This window comes from Eurytemora carolleeae, unplaced genomic scaffold, assembly GCF_000591075.1.
Source record: "Eurytemora carolleeae unplaced genomic scaffold, Eaff_2.0 scaffold140, whole genome shotgun sequence".
Classification (NCBI taxonomy): Eukaryota; Metazoa; Arthropoda; class Copepoda; order Calanoida; family Temoridae; genus Eurytemora; species Eurytemora carolleeae.
This window is the reverse complement of record NW_019396224.1, coordinates 347,783-374,603: the sequence shown is the minus strand read 5'-3', so window position 1 is coordinate 374,603 and position 26,821 is coordinate 347,783. Positions and strand designations below refer to the sequence as shown.

At 31.8% G+C, this 26,821-nt stretch overlaps 1 protein-coding gene across 1 annotated transcript in view; it reads right to left on the bottom strand.

The window, feature by feature from the left end:
- Positions 1-26,821, bottom strand: part of LOC111698643 (NACHT and WD repeat domain-containing protein 2) — a 50,077-nt gene that overhangs the window by 14,665 nt on the left and 8,591 nt on the right. The window contains exons 12-44 of the mRNA XM_023469022.1: positions 26,386-26,455; positions 26,026-26,076; positions 25,184-25,216; positions 24,303-24,450; positions 23,924-24,025; positions 23,502-23,578; positions 22,449-22,547; positions 21,468-21,602; positions 20,795-20,871; positions 19,461-19,551; positions 17,852-17,953; positions 16,713-16,800; positions 16,168-16,249; positions 15,848-15,943; positions 14,992-15,051; positions 14,510-14,563; positions 14,364-14,457; positions 13,883-13,951; positions 13,273-13,451; positions 12,613-12,704; positions 12,090-12,217; positions 11,139-11,239; positions 10,471-10,561; positions 9,458-9,540; positions 7,805-7,867; positions 6,238-6,345; positions 4,865-4,931; positions 4,631-4,669; positions 3,583-3,654; positions 2,727-2,783; positions 2,589-2,692; positions 1,732-1,876; positions 397-520 (exon numbers count right to left, since the gene is read on the bottom strand). Coding sequence (XP_023324790.1) covers positions 397-520; positions 1,732-1,876; positions 2,589-2,692; positions 2,727-2,783; positions 3,583-3,654; positions 4,631-4,669; positions 4,865-4,931; positions 6,238-6,345; positions 7,805-7,867; positions 9,458-9,540; positions 10,471-10,561; positions 11,139-11,239; positions 12,090-12,217; positions 12,613-12,704; positions 13,273-13,451; positions 13,883-13,951; positions 14,364-14,457; positions 14,510-14,563; positions 14,992-15,051; positions 15,848-15,943; positions 16,168-16,249; positions 16,713-16,800; positions 17,852-17,953; positions 19,461-19,551; positions 20,795-20,871; positions 21,468-21,602; positions 22,449-22,547; positions 23,502-23,578; positions 23,924-24,025; positions 24,303-24,450; positions 25,184-25,216; positions 26,026-26,076; positions 26,386-26,455 — 2,981 coding nt within the window. The remainder of the gene's footprint in view (positions 1-396; positions 521-1,731; positions 1,877-2,588; positions 2,693-2,726; positions 2,784-3,582; positions 3,655-4,630; positions 4,670-4,864; positions 4,932-6,237; positions 6,346-7,804; positions 7,868-9,457; positions 9,541-10,470; positions 10,562-11,138; positions 11,240-12,089; positions 12,218-12,612; positions 12,705-13,272; positions 13,452-13,882; positions 13,952-14,363; positions 14,458-14,509; positions 14,564-14,991; positions 15,052-15,847; positions 15,944-16,167; positions 16,250-16,712; positions 16,801-17,851; positions 17,954-19,460; positions 19,552-20,794; positions 20,872-21,467; positions 21,603-22,448; positions 22,548-23,501; positions 23,579-23,923; positions 24,026-24,302; positions 24,451-25,183; positions 25,217-26,025; positions 26,077-26,385; positions 26,456-26,821) is intronic.

Here is a 26,821-nt window from a genome sequence, read left to right as displayed (position 1 = left end):
CTACAATTGGTGGGAGTTCTGGTCACGTGATACAAACGAATTAATTATATTATCAATTATATCTCTAAAAAATGAAAAATTATTAAATTTAAATAATAATAGGAGTAGTATGCTCCTCTGGGATATCGAAGTTTTCAGATTAGTTGTGTAAATGCTGAATATGATCTGTTTAATACTTAGATTATTATACCAAATCTGATATATAAAGTTTTTGGTATAATTTTGATACAGTTTTATATCAATTACTCGAGACAGGAACATCAGATAGAACTTTCTCGATCAACTCCTAAAATGCTCAGGTCTGAATCCCATTTCATTTTTTCATTACAGTCCCTTTAATGTCGTCTTCTTATTCTATAGTTTTCTGGTTACCACTGTATATTTTTATAAACTAACCTATACAGCTTCTTGTAACAACTACAGCTATCCCAGCTTTGGTTGATATGCTTAGAGAATCTATTGTCAACTCATGTTTATCAATATGATGCTCTTTTTCAAATATGTAATTCAAATTCCAAACCTAAAATTATCATTGTTAATTAATGGTTATTGATTAAATGAAAACACTATAAAGGAACTGTAAGCTTAATTTCATGTGACCCTCCATATAAAGAGAGAAATGCCCGATTTACAACGGTAAAGTTACCTTAACGTTTGAAGTCAGCTAAAAATGCCGATAAGCGCTGCGCTGTATTGATATAAGACTGTACGACACATCGCGCACACCGGAATTTTCAGCGGACTGCAATCGCGAGTATGCAAGTTTACAAACACATTTCTTTTTACACGACGAGCTCACAAAGGTTTTAAGGGCACCTTTGTAAATCGGGCATTCCCATCTTTGTATGGAGGGTCACTTAAAAGTTTGCTTACAGTCCCTTTAATGCAGTGGAGAATATTTTCAGTTCCATCTTTAAATCTTGACCTTGACCTTGACCTTGACCTTGAACTTAATCTAAACTTAAACTTGGCTTCGGCCTTGATCTTGAACTGACCTTGACTCTAAAATTATTTTTGGTCTTTACCTTTAACCTTGAATTCAAGCTTGGCTTTGACCTTGACCTTGAACTGTTCTTGATTTGGACCTTGTTTTTGGTCTTTACATCTGCCCTAGAAGTTAAACTTTCCTTGACTCTGACCTTGAACTTTTAATTGATTTCTACTTTGACAAAGACCAAGACTTTAAACTAGAACTTAATCTTGACCTTGACTTTGACCTTGACCTTACCCTGACCTTTACACTGACCTTACCTTGACCTTACCTTGACCTTACCTTGACCTTACCTTGACTTTGAACTTGAACTTGAACTTCTATATCCAAGGGGGATTAGTTCGCAAATATAATTTTGTATTTTCACTGTTAAAAATTTAACACTGAAAACTAGTAGTCTCAGGATTTCCAAAATGTGGTCTACCATTTTTTCACCTTCAAAATTGACGGAGTTATTAGGAAATATTTCCAAATTCCAGCTAATTAAAATCAACAAAACTGTATAAATGTTTTATATCTCCGTCAATTTTAAAGATACAAAGAAGGTAGACCCCATTTTGGAAAGCTTATTAGACGTCCAATCTTTTTTTGATGCACTTAATGTCATTTATCAATTATCGGAAATAAAAAAAAAATGTAAGTCGTGATTTCATTTCCCATGTTTATTGGGACAAGCTGTAGCATAGACCAAAGCTTTGGTCTTGATCATAAATTTTATCTTGAATTTAAGCTTGTTTTACCTTGATGCTCCGATCAATAGATGAAGTGAGAACTGAGTTTTCTGATCCAACAACTAAACTTTTTATTTCAACAATTCGTTGAAAATGTGCATTGAGTTGATTCACAAGTTCTCCAGTAGACATACTCCAGACAAACAACTCCTGTCTAGACAAACAATACTCTGGACAAACAACTCCTGTATAGACAAACGATACTTCAGACAAACAACTCTTGTCTAGACAACAATACTCCAGACAAACAACTCCTGTCTAGACAAACAATACTCCAGACAAACAATTCCTGTCTAGACAAACAATACTCCAGACAAACAACTCCTGTCTAGACAAATAATACTCCAGACAAACAACTCCTGTCTACACAAACAATACTCCAGACAAACAACTCCTGTCTTGACCAAAACGGTTTTAAAACAATTGATAAAATCGTTTTTAAAACTTGTTTTGGTCAAATTTAATTTTACTATTATTTTTACAATTCAGATTCTTTTAGAGAACCTTTAAAGCCAAAAAACCATAAACATTTAAAATTTGACCTGAAACTATTCCAATAAATACAAGGTGTCCCACAAAACATGACAGTTGGTGAATAGTATAAAATGTCTTCTTCAATAGTTTGTTAAGTTATTTGATACCAAAGTGAATAACAAAAAATTTTCTATAATATGTCTGCTACAGACATATTATAGAAATATTTATTTCAAAGTAAAATATATTTGAGTAAAAGATTTTTTTAAGAATTAAACTGCCATGTTTCGTGGGACACCCTGTACCTTAATTATCCCCTAGTAATTTTATCCCTCCCTCCCGATAAACAAATTAAATTTATAGTAAAATTGTGTAAAATGTTAAAATATTACCTAATCCCAGCTACAGCCAACCTATCTCCAGCAGAGAGAATACAATTATTAGATTCATTAAACTTCTTGCTGATATTCCGCACTCCGTTTGGTAAATACAATTCCTTTAATTAAAATACATTTGTTATTAGATTAATTATTAGATTCATTAAACTTCTTGCTGATATTCCGCACTCCGTTTGGTAAATACAATTCCTTTAATTAAAATACATTTGTTATTAGATTAATTATTAGATTAATTATTAGATTCATTAAACTTCTTGCTGATATTTCGCACTCCGTTTGGTAAATACAATTCCTTTAATTAAAATACATTTGTTGTTAGATTAATATTTTATATGTTTTTAATCACAACTTCTCTTTCTGAAGTGCTATTGAGAAAATTATATAAGTATTGAATTTCTAATATGCAACATCCAACAAAAGAAGTTTCTTCATTGTACTTAAAAATCAAATTTAAAACTGTTAAACAGCATGGATGCACATAAACATAGAAGTCAAGAGAAGCTGTCAATTAAAAAGGCTTCTTTAAAAAAAGCTTGTTAACAATCAAAGCTTAAATAAAAAAGTTGTCCTCATTTTATTAATATACTCAACTACCACTGTAGTTTAAAATATCTATGGTCTGTGACATCAGGTTGCAAATCCATGATTTTGAAAATTAAGTAACTTAATTGTAGACTTATTTATTCCAAGTTTTGTAAAAACAATTTTACAGCATTGTTTTTTTTCTCTTAGTAAGCGTGCTAAAAAAATTGATTGAGTCTTTGCCATAAACTTAAATTATCTAAGCCCTACATCTTTGCAACCTGATGGTCTAAACTTTTAATGTTCAAAACTTCCATAATTTAATCAAACAGAATTCATAGTTTAAAATATCTTATGTCTTCAACATTGGGTTGCAAAGATATAGTGATAAGAAAAGCAGAGCTTGTGGCAAAGACTTAATTCATTTTTCCTGGAATTCACTTGTTCAGTCTTTAATTCGTTTCACCTGATGCTCGTTATTTTCTACTTTCCATAGTTTAAACCCGTTCAAAATAGTTGCATAGCACCAGTTCTCATTCTGGAACATAAAGAGAATAAATATTTTTGTCACATTTTTTTAGTTTTAGAGGACATTACGCAAAAAATATGAATTCTTTCAATCTACGAGCTCTACAGTAACAATGGCTAGCTAAAAATACTTGGGCGGTAGCTCACGGTTTCATTGTGGATTTTGAAAGATTTTGAAAAAGAAAGTTAACGGAAAGAAAGTCTTTTCGCCGATATAGACAACACTAGCAAAGCCTGAACTATTATACCATTTGTTTTCTTTATTATTTAGTAAATATTTCATAAACGTATTTTTTTTTAACTTAAAACCAACCAGAACCCACAACTGCGGCCAGGTCAGAAACCACAAAAATTTTGGACTTTTCCGGATCATACGTTTTTACGTTTTATTGGATACCTATCGCCAGTTCAAATCCTGAATCACCGATATAGATTCATTAAGATTTGAATCAGAGATTCAGGATTTAAAATAGCGCGTCGGATGTTATAGTTCAACACTATAGTTTCATTAGAAGTACATAATTCTATTAACTGTTTACTGCCGATATAAGGAATTATCTCTAATTGGATGATGAGATAGAAAGATAGATGTTACAGTTATGTAATTTCTATTGGTTCAGAATAGACAACAAACCACATGACTGAACCCTGATAGGATCAGGCGCTAATGGACTAGCATACAGGAGTTTCAAGCGACCCATTCAATTGTACAGTGGACAATGTACCATTTACCCTCAGAACAATTATAATCAATGGAAATGTAAACCCCCGAGGGATTCTAAAATAAATCCAAGAACGTAGCCCAATGGTTAATCATTATATCCCGGGGGGGGGTTCAATTGGTTGAAAATTTTCTGAGAGTAAATGACATTTCTTTGTGAAGAGCTGGTTTTAAATAAGTTTTTAGATCAGTGGGATTCAGTGAAAACTATTGTATACCAAGAAAAACAGGTTTTTATTATTAAATTGATAATATTTAAACTTACCGTTGACATATCAAGCATAAGGATATTTTCATTATTTTCCTGAAAATAAAATATAAAATGTATAAAATGTATAAAATGTATAAAATGTTTAAAATGTATAAAATGAACAAAATGTATAAAATGTATAACATGAACAAAATGTATAAAATGTTGTTTTGTTTTATATTTTTTTGTCATTTTTACTATAAATATAAAAATTAAGAAAACTCTGATTTAAAAAAAAAAAATTCTAACCTGGAGATTTCGTTTTTTCTTCCAGACCCCCTGTACTAGATTATACTCACAAACTGTTTTCTTATCTCTTAAACGAAACATTTAAGTATTTAAATTATAAAACGTAGTTTATTAATCTTTTTAAAAATGGTTACTACAGTTGAAACCAGAAAATGTCTTAAATTGTCGATTGTTAACGTTTTTTTCGTTTTCTTGTGAGATTTCGTTTTTTTGAAATTGTGATTAATTTTGAATTGCAATTAACATATCTCATGTAAATTAATATTTTTATACAGAGACCAACACATTTATATTTAGAATCTGTGAATCTGTAGAATATGTAGACACTATTAGAATCTATATAAATCTGTAGAATCGGCAAAATATGTTATAGAAGATGTAGAATCTATGGAATCTGTAGAATATGTAGAAACTATAAGAATCTGTATAAATCTGTAGAATCGGCAAAATATGTTATAGAAGATGTAGAATCTATGGAATCTGTAGAATATGTACAAACTATAGAATCTGTAGAAATCGGTAGAATCTGCAAAATATGTAGAAGATGTAGAATCTATAGAATCTGAAGAATATATAGAAACTATAGAATCTGTATAAATCTGCAGAATCTGTACAATTGTAAAATATGTGTAAACTGTAGAATCTGCAAAATATGTAGAAGATGTAGAATCTATAGAATCTGTAGAATCTGTAGAATCTGCAGAATCCGTAGAATATGTAAAATCTGTAAAATCTGTGGAATACGTAGAATATGTTTAATCTGCAGAATCTGTAGAATATGTAAAATTGTGGAATTTGTAAAATCTATAAAAGCCGTAGAATCTGTAGAATATGGACAATCTGTGCAATCTAAAAAATCTTTACTGAGGTACTGAAGGAATCAAAAAGCAATGGAATTCTGAATATATCGCTATTGATTCTATAATTTGCAGCTGAACTATTTCTATATTTTTAGAAATTTACAATCAGTTGCAACACTTGCAAATATTATAAAATCCTTCAAGATGAATTCTAAGAAGGGAAAAACAAAGACAACGTTCATTCCACAGTTTTTGCTGATCATTATAAAATTATATTTGACTGTTTATTGGTAAGTTTGAATGTATGCCTTCTGGTATTTTATTAACTACTAGCTAAAGGGCCCGGCGTTGCCCGTGGTAAAAAATTTGATTTTTTTTAGCCTATAACACCCCCTGGCCACCAATGAGTGTTCACAAAAAAATTCAGCCCAATCAGTCCAGCCGTTTGGCCGGCTATACGCAACATATATATATATATATATATATATATATATACGAATGTATATATAGAAGATATAGTTACTTTACTAAGTTAATATTCAATTTTTAATTGTCTGAAAAACGTCTGTTTACCTAATTTCGCAGATAAAGCACTGAGTTTGTTTTTTGTTCATGGCTATTCCATTCCAAGCCACCAGCATCTCAGAAGAGACACCCTTTCGCATAGTCTCAAGAATTATTCTACACAAAAAAAACTTGTCAAACTTCGAAAATGCAAATAGATTCTAGTACAATAGATGGAAAAGTAGAATTTGTACACTCTCAGTATACAACTGTATTCTTACGCCACAAGTGTCAACTCAGTTTTTGTGTCCGACAAAATTATTAATAATAGTGATAATTTCAGAATAAAGTGCTTATCATGCAATAAAATAAATGCAATTTTATGTGTCCTTCATTTTCTGTTTTTACACTTTTTTTATTGAATCTTGGAAAATATGTCAACTAATGTGAGAAAATATCGTTTTCCTTGTTATATTTGACACTTGTGACGTCGTTTATAATGGTCAATTTCTCTGTTGCCACCTATTGTACTTGATAATCTATTTGCTGAAATGTATCAATCGATAGATAAATAGCTCAACAAATCTAAGATATAAAATCTTCGTCTTTTTGTTCCAGCATGAATTTTTTTTCAGGGTTTTCCACAAATGATTAGACGTAAATGGCGACCAATAAAATATAACTATTTTCTCAAAAATCGTTCTCTAGGACAGATCCCGATAAACTTAATTATTTGGCAAAGAAGGAAACAAGGAGGAAACCATGAATGTAAACAATCTGACTAGTCGTGCTTGTATCTGAAGTAGGATTTATATTCGCAATATGCGCAAAAATAGCGCAATAGCGCAATAATAGCGCAAAACTTGATCTGTACAAATTCAAAATTTATCTTGTTGTATGCCACAACAAAAAAACGTGTTGGTGGTATGACAAGAAAGTCTATTCCAGTGTCTACTCTCTGTTGTTATGAAAATCAAGAATAATACAAACTTTACGTTACGCTAAAGCTTACCGCATGTATACTGCATATAGCAATATGACTGCATTCTCTGAAACGCTAGTTTTTTTATATGAACTAAACATATATTATATTATTTTAAAAAACAGAATTTGTTCAAACTTCCCTAAAATTGAATAAAAACATGGAAACCCTAAATATAAGAGACATATCCATTGTGGAATTAGGGAGGGAACCCACGGCCGCCATGAGCCTCGCAGCACCGAGCCTCCGCTATGCTGTATAAGTTTTATACTAAAACTTTATAAGTTTATTTATGCGAAAAGGAAGGTATTAAGAAAACAAAATCTTAAATAAATTTAATTTGATTCGATAAAATCTTTAATTTTAGAAATACCTGTTCTTTATTTAAATAATTCTTTAAAACAGTAATTTTGCATTACAAGTGTTATCTAAACATAAAGAATTTTTTAAAAAAAGATATCACTTAAATCAAAGATTTTAACTAATCTAATTGAGTTCACTTATAATTTGTTTCTTATTATCTTTCTTTTCGCGTAAAAAGTTTTTGCATGATATGTGTATTGCATAGCGGAGGCTCGGTGCTGCATAGCAAATATGGGAGGCTCATGGCGGCCGAGGGCTCCCTCCCACGTGGAACACGGCTAAATCAATTACCTCGGGTTTGTTATATCTCCAGTCCAGGAAATGATGGAGTAACTGTCTAGGGTGTCAAGCATCCTGAATTTACAATTTTTTACAAATCTTAGTTAAAGGGACTGTACGCATAATTTCAAGTGACCTTGCATGCAAAGATGTCAATGCCCAATTTTCAACGGTACTCATGAAAGAGCTTTGTCTGATCAAGCATGAATTATTTATCAACTTCTAGAGTCAGAATAACGACAGTAAGGTTAAAATGCAAGGAAAGTTATTTAGAGGTGTACGCATCTTTTGTACTGCAGTGTACTGTCTCTTGGCGGTAATGTAAACACAAGACGGATGTTACAGCCTGTCATGGGATCCATCTTTCACATAAAACATCAATGAAATATTCTGATCAAAGGAAACTGTGAATTATCAAAAGTAAATGCTTTTAACCTCCTCGGATACTAAACAGTTACTGATGCATTTATTCTTCTATATATAAATTTGGCTTGTCTGTTTGTCTGTTTGTTTGTATCCAAAAAACGTCAAAACGGCTGAACCGATCGGGCCCAAATTTTGTGCGGGACATCACGTGACCACAAGGAAGGTTTTTGAATGATAAAATTTAAAAAAATGTGTTTTAAAGGTTTTNAATTTTTTGTGGGACATCACGTGACCACAAGGAAGGTTTATGAATGATAAAATTTAAAAAAATGTGTTTTAAAGGTTTTTAATTTTATAAAAAAAATTAAATTCTTGAAAATCCGCGAATTTTTTTTTAATATCCGCAAAAAATTTTTCTTCTTTTTTTAAAATGTAAACAAAAAGAACACGTTCACAATTTAAATAGAAGATGGGCGCGAAGCGCCCTTAAAGCCTAGAAAGAAGGGCGCGAAGCGCCTTGAATTTCTAGTGTTTACAAATTCCGCCCAGAGAGAACTGGTTTCAATGCACGCAAAGAATACGAAACTGCAATTAACTTTCCTTGCATTATAACCTTGAACGACGGTATCTTCCAAATTTTTGATCAGATTTTTAAGATTTCAAGAGTACCGTGGTGAATCGGGCATATCCATTATTGCATGGAAGGTCTTTTGAAATTACGCTTACAGTCCCTTTGAATCAGTCGGATTTCTAAGTATGTTATGTGCAAACTGTATAACCCTTAGAGAGATTAAATTTTTATAAAAAAAAACTGGGTCACTTGAATGATCCTTCAGATAAACCGTTTCGACGATTTTTTTATTTCACGATCAACGTCGGGCATTTTACTGTGACTGCTTGTGTCATGTCTATTATGGTTAAGAAAATATGTTATTTATATAATATCTATGTAGCTACTGAGATGTGAACATTTTTAGTTTGGATTTTGAGATCAATGCTTGATATCGATCTTTTGCTAATCTGCAGATTAAGTCTTTGTTCGATATCCAGCATGTTAACTGCAGTACTGCACCGCTTTCGAATTCTAGATTAAAATATATCTAAAAGTATATCGATGCAGACAGGATATACTTAGCTGTAGTTGGTGAAAAAAAAATCCTTCACATTAGAAATACAGATTAATTCTTTTTAAAAAACATTTTAAAAATCAAGAAGTTTTTCTAAATAAGTTTTTTTTTTAAATCTAAACAATTAATAGTTTACATAAATTATATTAATATTTTAGATACAATAGCTTACTTTAGACTAAGAATTTCTCCCTCTGTAGAAATCTTCTTAGTATCAAGTAATTTTCCCCGTAAATCAAATATGCACCAAGTAAACTAAATCATTAAACCTTTTTTATTTTTTATAATTATTTTTAAATCATCCTTATTTGCGAAAAAATTTAAGCAATCCGCAGTGTATATCATTTTAAGATAATTGAAATATTGAGTTTTTTTGTGAACACAACATTTTCATAATGCTTGCAATTGTGGAAATATACAGTGAGAACCAGAAAACTCTGGAATAGGAAGACGACAATTTATAACTTGAAATAGTCAAATGAACACGAGACACAACTATTTGTAGTGTAAACAGTTCCATTTCACTTGATAAATTATTCAATATTATACTAGTAAAACTATTAGTTTGTAACAACATCGGATAAACTTATTTATTGTTTTATAATCGTCTTCTTATTCCACAGGTGTCTTGTTCTTGCTGTATACATGTAAATGTGATTAGTTTAATGTTTCGATACCTAAAACAGTACATATTTTTTTTAATTTGGGATTTTTAAATTTAATTTTCCCTTTAATTAATTTGGGCAATTTCCTTTAGATTATTCTGAATGGCTGAGACTTCATTGAGACCTGTAAATCTTTTAATTACGCTTTAATTAAAAGATTTATTTAGTCTTCAGCTTTGAAAAGTCTGTTAATGTTATGATACATTCCTTTGCAAAGAAAAAAAAACAAGTTTACAGCATGCAGTAAAGTATTAATTTGAAAATAAAAACACTTCTAAACAGTGATGTCGTCGCTGAAGTCGCATTCTTTCTTGGAAACGTTGTTTTCTACATACCAAATTTTCCTTGTATGACTATTCTGAGTCCGAATTTAATGAATTTGAGCCGCGTCTCAAATCCTCAAAAAATCGGTTTTAATTGAGCACCGGCTAAAATCTTAAAACATTGAATGCAATTTTAAGGGGAACCTACGATATTTGAGCCTTGATGAATTATTAATATAAAAAAGTTGAATGATTTCCTGTCCGTAGACCACAAGATGAGTGTCCAGAAGAACTAAACCTAGAACTGTTTCCCCATCTCCCAACGGATTATCAATAATAAAGAACTCACTACAACAAATAGAAGTTTTTTTTTACTTTTTTTAAAGAGATTGTTCACTTATTTCTTAATACACATTATATGGGGTTTTTAAAAATCTATTTATTGTCTATTTCATTCAAACCCGGTTTTAGAGTGAATTTGGCGTATATTTTTAAACAACTTAATAAAAACAATTTCAAGTTGTAAAAAATTGTTTAACGCTACAAAATAACGATAGACTTTCCATGCCTTTTAATTTAGGTTCTCAAATATATTTTATTTCTATTGATTTTTTTTCAAAAGTATTAGTCATCTAGAGAAATTAGCATTAAAGGGAGTGAACGCGAAAAATGGAAGGGAGTATAGGCTGATATCAAATTGAATTCGATGTCAATTGCTACTAATTTTACTTTTATCTGTTGCGTGAAAATGGGTTTAAATGGGTCAAAGACTTTTTTAACCATTTTCTCCTTAAACGCAACAGATAAGAAACTAGACGTGATCGATATTAAATTCATATCGATATCCTAAACTCCCTTTAATTTATAGCGAATACTCACTTTAATGCTAGTTTCAGTTTTTATTTTATTTTTATTAATGTTTTACCTGATTAAAGTATTTAAAAGAATAGTTTGATTGTTATTGGTGTAGGCAGCTGCAAACTTATTATCTGGTGATAGTTCAAGACCGATCATCAAACCTTCAACCTAGGCAATAGTTCAAGACCGATCATCAAACCTTCAACCTAGACAATAGTTCTAAACCAATCATCAAACCTTCAACCTAGACAATAGTTCTAAAACGATCATTAAACCTTCCACCTAGACAATAGTTCTAGACCAACCATTAAACCTTCAACCTAGACAATATTTCTAAACCGATCATTAAACCTTCCACCTAGACAATAGTTCTAGACCAATCATTAAACCTTCAACCTAGAAGACAATAGTTCTAGACCAATCAATACACCTTCAACCTAGAAGACAATAGTTCTAGACCAATCATTAAACCTTCCACCTAGACAATAGTTCAAGACCAATCATTAAACCTTCCACCTAGACAATAGTTCTAAACCAATCTTTAAACCTTCCACCTAGACAATAGTTCTAGACCTATCATTAAACCTTCCACCTAGACAATAGTTCTGACCGATCATTAAACCTTCAACCTAGACTATAGTTCTAGACCGATCATTAAACCTTCAACCCAGACAATAGTTCTAAATCAATCATCAAACCTTCCACCTAGACAATAGTTCTAGATCAATCATTAAACTTTCCACCTAGACAATAGTTCTAAACCAATCATCAAACCTTCCACCTAGACAATAGTTCTATACCAATCATGAAACCTTCCACCTAGACAATAGTTCAGGACCAATCATTAAACCTTCCTCCTAAACAATAGTTCAAGACCAATCATTAAACCTTCCTCCTAGACAATAGTTCAAGACCGATCATTAAACCTTCTTATTGTTCAATACCAATCATTAATCCTTAAGAAAACTGAAAACAGATTATTATCAAATAATCATAATTATTAATAAAGAAATGTCACCTTTGGATAAACTTGTCTTGCAAGATCTGAGGTCACAACATCAAATGTGATAAACTTATTAGAGCAGGAGATTATATATCTGTTGTCTGAGGTTAATTTCATTGCAAATATTGCAAACTGGTGACCCTCTAAAATAGGAAATTAGTCAGGAAAAAGCACAGAGCAAGGAATAGGCGTAGATGCAGAGTTGACGCGTCTGGGCGTCTGAAAAGTTTATATGTTCTGCAATGTTCATGTAAAATAGCACAATTAGTTTAAAGAACGAAAATATTAGTATTTACATAATTACTGAGACTTCGTTCTTGTCCCGTTTCCCCGGATACACTGGACACACTGTGAAAGTATACAATAACCCCAAAATCTACACCTCGATTGATTGATTATTACTTAATATACAGCTACAAGCAGCTGACTGTTTAGTAAATCTCTTTCTGGCTATAGTATAGGCAGGGCGGTCCGCGTCAATCATCCATCTTTGACTACCTGATCTGTGGGATAATGTCATTTATAAATTGTTTATTACCAAGTGAGTATTTGAGGGGTCCGCCTGGAGTATGCATGCAGTGATAGGTTGGTACCAAAGCATTTTGTTTTATGCCTTCCTCATCACATTGCCTAGAAAACATAGGCATGGATAATAAAGATTTGAAAATACGAATGGAACCCATAGCACTGTGCAGGAATGAGAAGACGACTGTAATCCTTAAGTCATGATAAATTCAATAGTTAAATAAACGTGAAACACAGAAATTGTAACAGTGTACAGTACACAGTACACACTACGCAGACCAATTTAAGCTTTCAATTGTACAAACTGCTTGCATTATAAGAACAACAAATACACATAAGATTGCTTAAACACAGTTTGGTGAGTTTCACTTTAATGCTTTCAATCTTATTTTATAAAAGAAAAACAATGTTTTTCGTTTCGGAAAAACTTCAGAAGAACTGATCTTTGCCACAAACTCTGATTTTCTAATCCTCATATCTTTGCAACCCAATATCGTAAACCTATGATATTTCTATGAATTCTGCTAGATCAAATACTTTAAGTTTGAAATATCAAAGGGTTACACCTTGAGGTCGCAAAGATAAGATGAGAATATTTGAGTTTGTGGGAAAACTTCAGTTCCTTTCGAGGTTCAGCACTGGTTTTCATTTTAAGAAAAATATATTTTGTTACCTTAATAAGTTCCTGATGTTTTCACTATTCTCTATCTCCGGTAGAAGCCTACCCACGAGCTGAGCAGACAACATCCCGGGATAAAATTTCAAGATGGCGCCTCCCAGTCGCAGGGAATCAGCAACCAAACTTATTTCTTTGTGTATGGTATCCTTCTTATGAGGGTCCAGACGAATGTTCTGAAAAAAAATCAAAAAAAATTATATTTTAAAGATAAGAATATCATTTATTTTCTTTTTTATTGATGGCTGAAATTGTCTGTATATTCTAAAAACTAACAAATTTGAATTCCTTTAAATTAGACCCAAGGATTATAACATCTTTGTTTACATATGTACCACAGTTTCTAGGAGGAATATAAACTAAACTTAACCTTTGACAGTACGCTTTTTATAAAAGCATGGGGGTTCCTGCTACATATTTCTTGATTTTACCAATCAGATTAGGAGGTTCTTTATTAACATTTCTTGGGCAGGCGTATATACAGGAATTGAAAGAAAAGAAAGCAGTGGGGATCAATATTTNGGAGGGGGGTATTAAAAATCAGAATTTTCAGAATGTCCCCTTTGTATGCACCCCGTCCATTGAGAGAAGGATTAAAATGTTCTACCTTGATTGCATCCTCAAAATCTCCCAGAACTTCAGGCAGAGGAAGTGCACACATTTTATTATACAACCACTGCATTAAATATAATATAGTGAGGACCAGAAAACAGTGGAATTCTCATCTTCTTTTTTATCATAAAATGTTTTTGAAGATTTTGTTAATTAACTATAATGGGTAATTAAGTACTTATTTTTAGAGATATATCAGTTGCAATAATTGAAAATTACAAACTCATTCCGCAGTTTTTGATTCTTTTTAAAAATATTATTGATCAACAATGTGTATGTAGATTATACACATGGTCCTTTAGTATCAACAATACATAGATATTTTTAAGACTTTAAAATCTTAAATAAAATTTTTGTTAAAAAATATTTTACATTGAAAATAGATTTGGGGGGATTGGTACACATGCTTCTCCATTATCAAAAACAAATTTAGGTGAAAAAAGATTTGACCGAAATAAGCCGGTGAAGACGAAAACCTGATAATTGAAGAGAACATTATCATAAAGATCTTTATATCTAAAACATCGAACCAGTTGGAATGGGAGCTCTGTAAACTTTCGAAGATTATATCTGAAAAAAATGTTATTTTCATTTATTTAACAAGGTTTTCAATAAGTTATACCTGGTTAATTTACCCTGACGGTTGTAGTAAGCTAATGGCATGGCTGGAACCTGTCTGTAAAAAAAATATTTTACTTTTTTTAATTTAAAAAAATTATTTAAATAAAATTACACTGGCACCAGAAGAAACTTGGTTGTTCGAAATATCGAACTATAACATAGAGTATTTCGAACTTACTTTTCAAAATATGAAGAATATCTCACTTTGATAATCCCTGCACATTCTATTTGTAATTTTGAAATGATTTGTTCGATATTAAAAACAAAAAGGTCGCTTATACGTTACAGGGTTACCCACAAAGGATGAGACTGAGCAGAATCTATGAATTTTGTAAATTTTCTTTCTTTGCAATCTCATTTAGCGCACAATTTAAAGACTATATTTAAAGCAGAAGACGAAATAAAATCTTTAAATCTTTATATTTCAATAATTCAAAGATTTTGAAGATACATATTAGTAACCCTGTTTATTGATGATTTAACCTGTCTTTGTTGTCGTCTTTACTTTTTAGATTAAATGTATGCTTCTGTATTTCTGTGTATCTAACCACCATTATAATATTAAATTATAAAAACATATTAATTTTTTTTGAAAATTTAAGTTACCGAGAGAAAATGGGGGGGGGGGAAATATGTTTTCTGTCAACGTCACGTGACTCTCCATTTATTGAGTTACATGTGGATCAGGAGGGCTGGGATGGCAGGACACAACAATTTCTTCGTCCGAGCCACATTGAATTTTAAAACTTTAATTTTTTTGAAATTAATTTTTTTTCGATTTACGCAAATTTAGTATTTCATTTATACCCTAAAGTTGCTACCCTAAAGTATTCGGAGGTGGCTCGGATAAGAAAACGAGGAGACTGAGGCTCGGAAGAAGAAACAAGGGCAACGTTTGAATAGGCCTTGAAATTACCCCTACAGTCAAATAATAGCAACGGCCACGAATTTTCAAAAAAAATTAAAAATATAAATTTTTGGAAAAGACGTAATTGTCAATTTATGGTTGGAGAAAAACTAAGTTTTTGTCCATCGATTACTTGGATTAGGGTCGAAAGGTCTAAATAGTCTGACTTTTTTAATAAAACTCTTAAATAGTCTGACTTTTTAAATAAAACTCTTAAATAGTCTGACTTTTTAAATAAAACTCTTAAATAGTCTGACTTTTTTAATAAAACTCTTAAATAGTCTGACTTTTTAAATAAAACTCTTAAATAGTCTGACTTTTTTAATAAAACTCTTAAATAGTCTGACTTTTTTAATAAAACTCTTAAATAGTTTGACTTTTTTAATAAAACTCTGACAGAAATGATTGTTTTTTCTCCAACTAAAGGTGTTCCTAAAGGGTTTGAGAATGCCGCCACCATATGTGCCGAGAAAGTAATCAGACATGTAGGAGTGAAAATAGAGATAATCAGTGTCATCCAAAAAATATCTGAACAGAAATTATATTGTATATATATATATATTGTGTGTCTAGTGTAAAATGTAGATTTATATATTTGTATTTCAGTTTAGGTTTTGTAAGTCTAACAAAATTGTCTTTAGTAATTTTTTTTATTAACGGTTATTTTCATTCGTTTTTATTTATTATTCGTTTGCACTTTCCGGAATTTTCTAGAAACTTCCGATGGTTGGGAAACCGTGGTCCAACCTTACCTTTGTTTAGCAGCATGCTTAAACTGTTTATGGTAATAATTGATAACACACACACCATCGGCCTCACTGTCAGCCAGATAGCCTAGAGAAAAGTTGGAAATGATACGGTGGTCGGCGTTTATATCAAAATAATGAAGACGACTTTTTTATTTAAGTTTTGGTTGTTAACCAGCCTTTTCCGAATTGCAAGTATACAAGTAATCAAAGAAAAGGTGATGAGCTTCTCTTTACTTCCATATTTATGTAACCATGCTATTTACAGCTTGATTTAAATCAAAAATTTAAATCGAAAGTCGTCTTCATAGTATTGATATATGCGATTTGATATATGACTGTAGGATTTTGAATTCTTAAGTTTTTTGGAATTTAGGGGGCTTCACAAAAATTCACAAAGTTAAACATTGCAAAATATTATTCTTTTTAGATTTATGTATGTATTAGAATGAATAAAAACAATTTCTAGAGGTCTGCACTATGCACAATGCAATGCATAAAAGAGTAAAATTGGTAGAAAAGACGACATTCATGAACATCTTTGGTTTTACCTGGAAGATCACTTCGAACCCTAGTCCAGAGTAGCGGAGGGATTCTTCTAGTTGGGGGTAAATGGTACTGGTAAATATCATCCAATACCTTAAAAATAAAGAAATTAATCATGAAATATCCTATCAATGAAATGTCCTAACAATGAAATGTTTTATCAATGAAATGTCCTAATAATGAAATTTCCTTTCAATGAAATGTCCTATCAATGAAATGTCCTATCAATGAAATGTCCAATCAATGAAATGTCCCAACAATAAATATCCTATCTATGAAATGTTCTAACAATGAAATGTCCTTTAGATGCAATGTCCTATCAATGAAATGTCCTAACAATGAAATTTCCTATCAATGAAATGTCCAATCAATGAAATGTCCCAACAATAAATATCCTATCTATGAATTGTCCTAACAATGAAATGTCTTATCTATGAAATGTCTTATCAATGAAATATCCTTGAAATGAAATGTCCTATCAATGAAATGTCCTATCAATAAAATGTCCTATCAATAAAATGTCCTTTAAATGAAATGTCCTAACAATGAAATGTTCTATCAATGAAATATCCTAACAATGTTTTTCCTATCAATGAAATGTCCTATCAATAAAATGTCCAATCAATGAAATGTCCCAACAATAAATATCCTATCTATGAAATGTCCAAACAATGAAATGTCCTTTAGATGCAATGTCCTATCAAGGAAATGTCCTAACAATGAAATTTCCTATCAATGAAATGTCCCAACAATAAATATCCTATCTATGAAATGTCCAAACAATGAAATGTCCTTTAGATGCAATATCCTATCAAGGAAATGTCCTAACATCGAAATTTCCTATCAATGAAATGTCCTATCAATGAAATGTCCTATCTATGAAATGTCCCTACAATAAATATCCTATCTATGGAATGTCCTAACAATGAAATGTCCTTTAAATGAAATTTCCTATCTATGAAATGTTCAATTAATGAAATGTCCTATCAATGAAATGTTATATCAATGAAATTTCCTGACAGTGAAATGACTTATCTTTGAAATGTCCTTTCAAAGAAATGTCCTATCTATAAAATGTCCTCTCTATGAAATGTCCTGTGTATAAAATGTCCTATTTATATGTAAAAACGTGTCAATTCTCTACCTTATCATCAAGTGAGATAAAATCTTCTATTTCTGGTTCAGAAACTCCATTTTTAGATGCTGTCACATATGCTAATGCGTGAGAAACCAGCATCCAGCCGTGCTAAAAACAATTGAAATACAGTACAGTGAGACACCAGAATAAGAAAACTTATTTTTTTAATTTTAGATCGAGTTCAATTGGCATAAAACTCTGCAATTTTGCAGTGTTCAAACATCAATTTTCGCACCCATCTTCTATTAAAACAATTTCTCTTTTTATACATTGTAAAACAATAAAGAAAAATATTCGCGGATTTCTAAAATAATTTCGTGATGTTCAAAATTCGATTACAATCGAATTTTGTTGGATGCAAATTTTTGAAATTTGTATCATCCATAAGTACATTTCTTGGGGTCATGTTAGGTCCCGTAAAAAATTTGGTCCCGATCGGTTCAGCCGTTTTTACGTTTATTTGATACAAAGAAACAAACAAACACCCAAATAGACAAGCAAAGTATATCTATAGAAGTTGGCTTTCAAGCTGCTGGTAAACTATTTGCTTCATAACACATTAAATATCGTCCTTTTCTTCCACAGATTTTTGGGTATCACTGTATGTTACCTATTTGCTTTATAAAAAATTAGATGAAAATAATATTATTTAGATATCGTCATACTTGCTCTTCCACAGCTTTTTGGATATTACTGTATGTTTGCTCCAACGAGGTTATAGTGTATAGAGTGATGATGTACGCTAATCCTTTACTAATTGTATAGGCCATGAACTATACCGAGAGCGTAGTGCATATTTTTTTATTATAAGTTGATTCCGGCCTAACCTATAGTATATCGATATTAGTAAACAGTCGTAAGTGTACAGTACAGCTAACTGATCATCCCCCCTGGTTCGCTCCAATCTAATGAATGTAAGTATTCTGAATGTGAGGGATAAACGGTTTGTAAACTGTGCATGTATTAGAACTGCTGGAACCTAGTTTTATCAAAACAATAACACAGAAAGTCAACAATTCGGTCAAAAATCGTAAACTTTGCCAAAAAAAATGTAATCCCCCTAACCCCCCACCCCATGGCATCCCATCTATATATAAATTTAGCTTGTCTGTCTGTCTGGGTGTTTGTCTGTTTGTTTGTTTGTTTGTATCCAATAAACGTCAAAACGGCTAAACCGATCGGGCCCAAATTTTTTGTGGGACATCACTTGACCCCAGAGAAGGTTAATGAATGAGCAAATTTTAAAAAATTTGTTTTTAAAAGTTTTTTTTTGTAAAATTTTGAAAATGCGCGAAAAAATATTTAGAAATCCGCAAACTTTTTTGTTTGTTTTTGTTTTATACTGTACAAAGAGAAGATGCTCACAGATAAAGCCACATATAAAAGTTGAAATAGAAATTGGGCGCGAGCGCTCTAAAAGCCTAGTTTTTTAAATTCCTCATATACGATTCAATTATATTTTTGAGTTTTGCTACAATTTGTTCATGTTCATTAAAAAAGTACAATTTGTCCATGTTCATTAGAAAAGTACAATTTGTTCATGTTCATTAAAAAAGTACAATTTGTTCATGTTCATTAGAAAAGTACAATTTGTTCATGTTCATTAGAAATGTACCTTGTTTTCAACCCGTTGGAACAACTGAAACACACTGTCTTGAACATTGGTCATTAGAACTGTTTTCTCAGGTTCAAAATAACTCTTCCATCTAAAAGTAAACCTTGCATGAAAACTCAGACGAAGAATCTGATTGCTCGTGTATTTTTCTTATCCAATTACATATTTGAAACCTGCGGCCGAATTTGAAGAATTTTAACCGCGTCGGACGCGGTTTTAACATGGTATGGTTCAGCTAGATATTTGTGTGTTAAGTGTTTCGAGATTTGAGCCGGCGCACAATTGGAACCGGTTTTTAAGCAGTTCAGCGGAGCACTTCAGATTCTTTAAATTCGGCCTCAGATATTGTAGACATTTGGAATCAATAAGTCAAAGTTAGAAATTTTAAAGATCGTCCATCAGATCACAAAGATATAAGGATTGTAAAATTAGAGTTTGAATACAGGATGTCCCAAAAAACATGGGAATTCAGTGAAGAATTCGATATCGTCTTTGTTATGAATTAGCATTGTAATATCTAATTTCAGAAGCCATAATATTTTTATGTCTGCTAGAGTTTATTTTATGAAAAGGGTAAAAGACTGTAAAGATGGGTCTATAATGTCTCCGCAAGATGAACAGCGAAGACGGACAAGTTTACTCTGTTAGTATACTGCAGTTTTCTTGTTTTACTAAGTACAACCGTATGCAGTCAAAACATAAATAAACAAAATGTAAACATAGCAGACGAAACTCTTACAGCTTTCTCAGTAGGTACAGGGTGTCCCACGAAACATGACAATAGGAAGACGACTTGAAAGTCGTCTTTGGTATTTGAATTTATTTGTGACAATTAGTCTTCTATCTACTTTAACATGTATGATTCTTGAAACAATTATCACATAATTCTCCTAGCCCTGGCATTTCCAAAAAGTGGTCTGCGTTTTTTGTGCTTTCAATATTACCTGAGATATAAAGAGTTTGGTTCAGATTTCAATTTTGTTAAATAAAAGCAAAATTGTCGAAATCTGAACGAAATTCTTCATATCTCGGGCAATATTGAAAGCACAAAAAAGGCAGACCACATTTTGGAAATGGCAGGACAAGGGAAATTTTTTGATTATTATCTTTAGAAATTTACTTCTAAAATTAGGTTGACAAATAAACGCAGCAAATTATATCAAAAATCAAGACGACATTCAAGTCGTCCTGCATACTGTCATGTTTCGTGGGACACCCTGTATCACTATACTAAATCAAAGCATTATCTAAAAAGACGATATCGAATTCGTCACTAAATTCCCATGTTTATTGGGACACCCTGTAGATTAAAACGTTACTTTATGTGAACTAACCTGCAAACCTCCTGCAGAACAAGTTTGCAAAAAATTGGCAAAGTGCAATGATCCAAAGCATTCGCAACTACTCTCCACTAAAAAATTTTTTTTAAAGAAGCTAAAGACATAATTTCAAGTGACCCTCCATTTGTCGTTTTTTCTTATAAGGAAATGCTTTGGTACACAAAATTTCTTCCATGGTTTCTGCAATAAGAAAACCGCAACTTTATCTAATATAGTAAGTCTTTATTCCCTTAAAAGTGCATTAAAATGGCCCTTTATTTTAAGACGTCCATCACGATTCACAACCGTACCCGTTAATGGGGAAAATGTACAATGATAAACAATTTGGAGCGAACAAATTCTGCGGTATATAAAATTGATAAATGTATAATTGTGGCGGTTAAAAGTGATGTAAATCTTGTATTTCACGCGGTTGAAAAGTATAACAAAACTTATTTATTCCACTGGTTCATGATTTATTTCTTATTTTAAACTGCAACGGGAAGCAATTCTCAACCGGTACCGATTTTTTTTCTTCATTATATATAATTAGAAAATCGTTTATTCTAGCGTGAAATTATTTAATTATTACCATTTGTTTTTAAATTGAAGTAGTTCCTTGAAAAAAAAAAGTCTACAATACCTTCATCAAGTCAAGTTAACCTGGTAATTATTAAGACAAGTTAACCTGGTAATTATTAAGAGTCCTCCCCGCACTTGTCATCCAGAGTTTCATAACCCTCCAGGCCAGCTCAGAGCCAAGTGCGGTCACCTCAAGAAACTGATTGTCGTCTTCTATCATCGCGCGCAGAAATTTCAAATCCTTAATACAAAATATGAATTTTACATTATAATGCGTTGTTTTTTGTTGACGAGTCTTTAAATTAGAATTAGAAAGATTGCTATTATTGTAACTGTTATAATTACTCCAAACCATTGTATTCATACAGTTACAAAATTTCCAATTCTCGAGAACTTCTTTAATTAAAACACTCCACACAGACAATGGTAAAGCAGCTATATATGTATAAAAATGATTATCAATGTTTTCTATAGAATTAGGAGCATGAAATGTCTCAAACTGAAAAGCACGTGTATGTTTGTGGTTTAAGTTAAACTAGCTGAAGTTCCCGGCGATGCCCGTGGAATTTAAAACAAACAAAAAATTTGGATAGCCTTAAAAAACTTCAGCCTATATTTGGTCCAGCCGTTTGGCCAGCTTTAGCTAACATATATGAATAAATATGTGTATATATATGTCAAAAGAGCTTTCTTATAAAGATTTGATAATTGGCGAAATCTGAATAAATGAAAAACTAGAAGAAGTTGAACTCGGTAGATTATGCACTCGAGTTCAACTAGAAAACCATAGTTTATCTACTGCAAAATGATTAGCGCGCCAGAATGTGAATATTTCAGTACATAAACATTATTTCGAATTTTATACATTTAGAACCAGAAAACTGTAGAATAGGAAGACGACATTAAAGCACTACTGAAATGCATATAATGTGGTTACAAAGCAAATAGCGCAATAAGTTATTAAATCACTTTTTACGTAAAATGGTTCCGTTTATGTTGCACAATTGCTGTCCTCCCTGTTAATTGGAATATCTAAACCAATGACTTGAGTTTAGAAGTCGACTTTCTATTCTAGGGTTTGTTTTACCTGCATTAACGCCGGGTTCCCTTCTTCATAAGTACAAGATACAACAATCTTACAGTGATCAGGGATCTTTAGAGGAAGCCAGGACATCTTGTTTGCATCCTAGAACACACAAAGTAACAGAATAAAAAGAGGAAGCCAGGACATCTTGTTTACATCCTAGAACACACAAAGTAACAGAATAAAAAAAGGGAAACCATGACATCTTGTTTGCATCCTAGAACACCCAAAGTAACAGATTAAAAAGAGAAGACAGGACATCTTGTTTGCATCCTAGAACACACAAAGTAACAGATTAAAAAGGGGAAGCCAGGACATCTTGTTGCGTCCTAGAACACACAAAGTAACAGATTAAAAAGAGAAGACAGGACATCTTGTTTGCATCCTAGAACACACAAAGTAACAGAATAAAAAATGGAAGCCATGACATCTTCTTTGCATCCTAGAACACCCAAAGTAACAGATTAAAAAGAGAGGACAGGACATCTTGTTTGCGTCCTAGAACACACAAAGTAACAGAATAAAAAGGGGAAGCCAGGACATCTTGTTTGCATCCTAGAACACACAAAGTAACAATGAAAAGAGGAAGCCATGACATCTTGTTTGCATCCTAGAACACACAAAGTAACAGATTTTAAAAAATCATAATAGCCCAAAAGTATATCAATATAAATGTAAGATTTTTTAAAAATTATTTATTTAAAAAATTAATGAAGAGTCTGTTTAATTCAAAAGTCAATTAAAAAAAGAAATCCATGTATGTAAGAGCCAAAAAGTGTGAAAGTGACTCGATTTCAATAATAATTTTTTACAATTACAAGTTAAGAGAATATTTCTTTACAATTTGGCCTAAGGGACAAAGCATACGAGGAAGCCCGTGGTTAAGTAAAATTTTTAATTTCCTGAAAAAGTAGTTATACACAATATTATCGTCTTTTCAGATGAAAATGCAGAGCGGGAGATTATTTTACTGAATTGTACCAAGGGTCGTTAAGTAACTTAACATACCCGCACTGCCTGGGGTTTCATGGGTCAGCAATGTTGGTTAAAAAATACCTGAGATCCAGTCAGTTCATCCACAGAGTCCAAAAATATGAGAAGAGGACGTTCTGCAGTTGCAAGTTTCAGTAATTCTGAAAGTCAACAAAGTTGCACGTATAGTTCTTTTTGAAATGGAATATCTATGGTAGAAACTAGTTGTTCAGATTGCACTAAGCTATAAAATCTCAATAATCACAGCGATAACTTGTATTGTATTCAAATACAAAAGAGTAGTTTCTTAAACTACCAAAAAATTTAATTTCTAATTTTGAATTCCGACTTTAGATTGGTCAAGCTTATTATCATCTCTCTGAACGATGAATAATGAGGGAAAAGTCGGATTTTAAAAAGTTTAAATAATGATGTTGATTTAATCTTTGCTAGGCGACTAGGAATTTGGCTTTTAAACGTTCCTACCTCTGATATGTTCGACCTACCTTTAAGGAATGCAGTTACTGGAACCGTGTCATCGGGTATATCTTCAAAGGGAAGCATATAGGTATAGGAGATCTGCTGGCAAATAGATTTTAACAGTGGACCTATGGATAGATAGATAGATATAGTTATATAGGAGATCTGCTGGAAAATAGATTTTAACAGTGGACCTATGGATAGATAGATAGATATAGTTATATAGGAGATCTGCTGGAAAATAGATTTTAACAGTTAGTTAATTTATAGATAAATAAAGCGTTTAGCTGACATTCTTGATAATTAATAGCCAAAGAGGTTAGCTTTAGACCCAAGGGAAGAACCGGTCGTAACTAAAGCTCGAGTATATAAAAAGTTCGCAGTTTCTTATCTCAGCTTGATTACCTAAAGCAGTAGAGTTAGGTGTGGTTCCACAGAATCTGCACATTAACAGAGGAACGGCAGGGGCCAACCATTCCTTCAAGGATTGCAGAGCAGTCTTACTGAGCAGAGCAGATTTACCTGAACCACCAGCACCAAACAGTACAAAGGGCTAAACAAAGAATTTCTTGAAAAATTAAGTTTTTTGAAACAATGCTTCTATTGCACTTCGCGGCCCTTTATAATATCATACATAATTGCAGTATTTTGATGTGTTTTTTTTGGGGGGGGGGGAGGTTGAGATTTATAAAATGAAATTACATTCCAAACATTAACCCTATATCGGTTGCATGGGGGAAGTGCTTTTCCCCCCCCCTATGGTTTTTCTATATAACTTTGAAAATGCTTGAATTAGAACGCTTAAACTTCTTCACTTTTTCATCATCATAGTTGTGAACAAATTTTGCAAATTTTGATGCATGTAGGGTGGAGGACAGCCAAACGGCAGGTTGGTGTTGTAAAAACCAGTAATGATTAATAGTTTTTTTTTATTAATTAAGCTAAGGGCTAAAATTTATGTATTTGAAAATGTGTCATAATTGTCAAAACTAAAAATAATTAATTTTTAACTTTTGTTAAATCCTCCCTTACACCCTAACCATTAAAGTTTGAGGTCTAATTTATTTTAATGAGCAGGCCTTGAAAATTGGATGTTTCACACTCGATCCCCTTTCTCAACGCTTAGGGCAAAATCATAAGGGGGGTGCAAAACAACCGCCCCCCCCCCACAAATAATAGACAAAAATAGTCCAACCGGGATAGGAATAAGAAGTGAATACTTTTTTTGGTTAAAAGGCGAAAAACAAATTTGAAAAAAATCTTATTTATTTCATAATAATTCTTACCTTGGTCGAGGGACCGGTTATGTAATCTTTCATCTGAAATATTGGTTGATTTAAACAAATAAAAATTTAAATTTAACAATGTACTTAAAAATATTTAATCCAATAATATTAAACATTATAAACGGGTTCTATTTGGGGTGAGGGAGAGAGGGCTTGAGTAAAAACAGTATTTGTAGACTTATGGTTTAGTTGAAAGAAACATAATTAAGAAAATAATAAAAGCTGGAAAAGTTTTTCTTTTTCCAAGTTTTTATCAATGAAAAGTAATGGCTGTAGCATTATCATAAAACTTTTTTTAATAATCTTTTATCATGCAGTGCAACAAACAATATACAAAATAAATGCACTTCGATTAAAAAAGGGTTTTATTTTTTCTTCTCTTTTACATCTTATCAACTTACGACGAATTTTTCTAATGGCTACACGTCAAACTAAAGTAAAATTGTATTAAGATTAAAATCTTATATGTTGTATTGAAGAAATATCGAGAAGAACAAAAATATTTCAAAAATAGGGGAGTTATGAGCACACAAAGTCGGATTAGCAATGTTGCATAAAGGAACTGAGTTTTTGTCACAAACTCAAATTATCGAATCCCTATATCTTTACAATCTGATGATATAAATCTTGATATTTCAAACTTAGATTATTTGGTCTATCAGAATTCATATTTTGAAATATCAAAGGTCTACGACATTGGATAGCAAAGATATAAAGATTAGAAAAGTAGAGTTTGTGACAAAAACTCAGTTCCTTTAACCTTAAACTATATCAGAAATACTCTATTTTTTACATTTTTGTGGCGGAAATGTAAACATTGCAGTAGAAGATTATATGTTTACCTTTTTTAATTCCTCTTCTCTTCCATAGAAAACATCACAGTTGTTTTTACACTGAAATTATCATAATTTGTGAATTACATAATTCCAGTTATTTATTATATTATTTATTTTTATGTTATATGATGTAACCACTCTGTAACTATATTGTCGTATAAAATACTTGGTATAGATGCTGTAACCACTTTGTAGATATTTTGTCGTGCAATTTACCTGATGCAGATGCTGTAACAGCTTTGTAACTATTTTGTAGTGTAATTTACCTGATGTAGATACTGTAATAACTCTGTAACTGTTTTGTCGTGTAATTTACCTGATGCAGATGCTGTAATAAATCTGTAACTTTTTTGTCGAGTAATATACCTGATGCAGATGCTGTAATAACTCTGTAACTATTTTCCCCTGCGGACTATTATCCTCTTTTCTCATTGCTCTGACAACAATAAATATGTTATTTAGATCTTTTAGATTTTATTCGGACAACTAAAAGTCAATTCTTTTAGTTTTGCAAATTAGATGTTGTGGTATCTGGGAACCACAAAAACGTGCAATAAACTGGTATCTAAAATCTACACTTAATGAGATTTATACAAGTACTTAAACCTGTTTCTATCTATCATTTGTGTAACCTGTTGACATTGCAGATCGGGTTAGTCCTATTCCGCGGGCCTAACTCCTCATGCGCTGTCATATATTTGTAACCTGGCATTACAATACTTCAGCTATCTCCATATATCGAGATAGCCTTATATGTTTAAATGCACGTACATAAATAACACCCTAGTAATAAAATCATTCA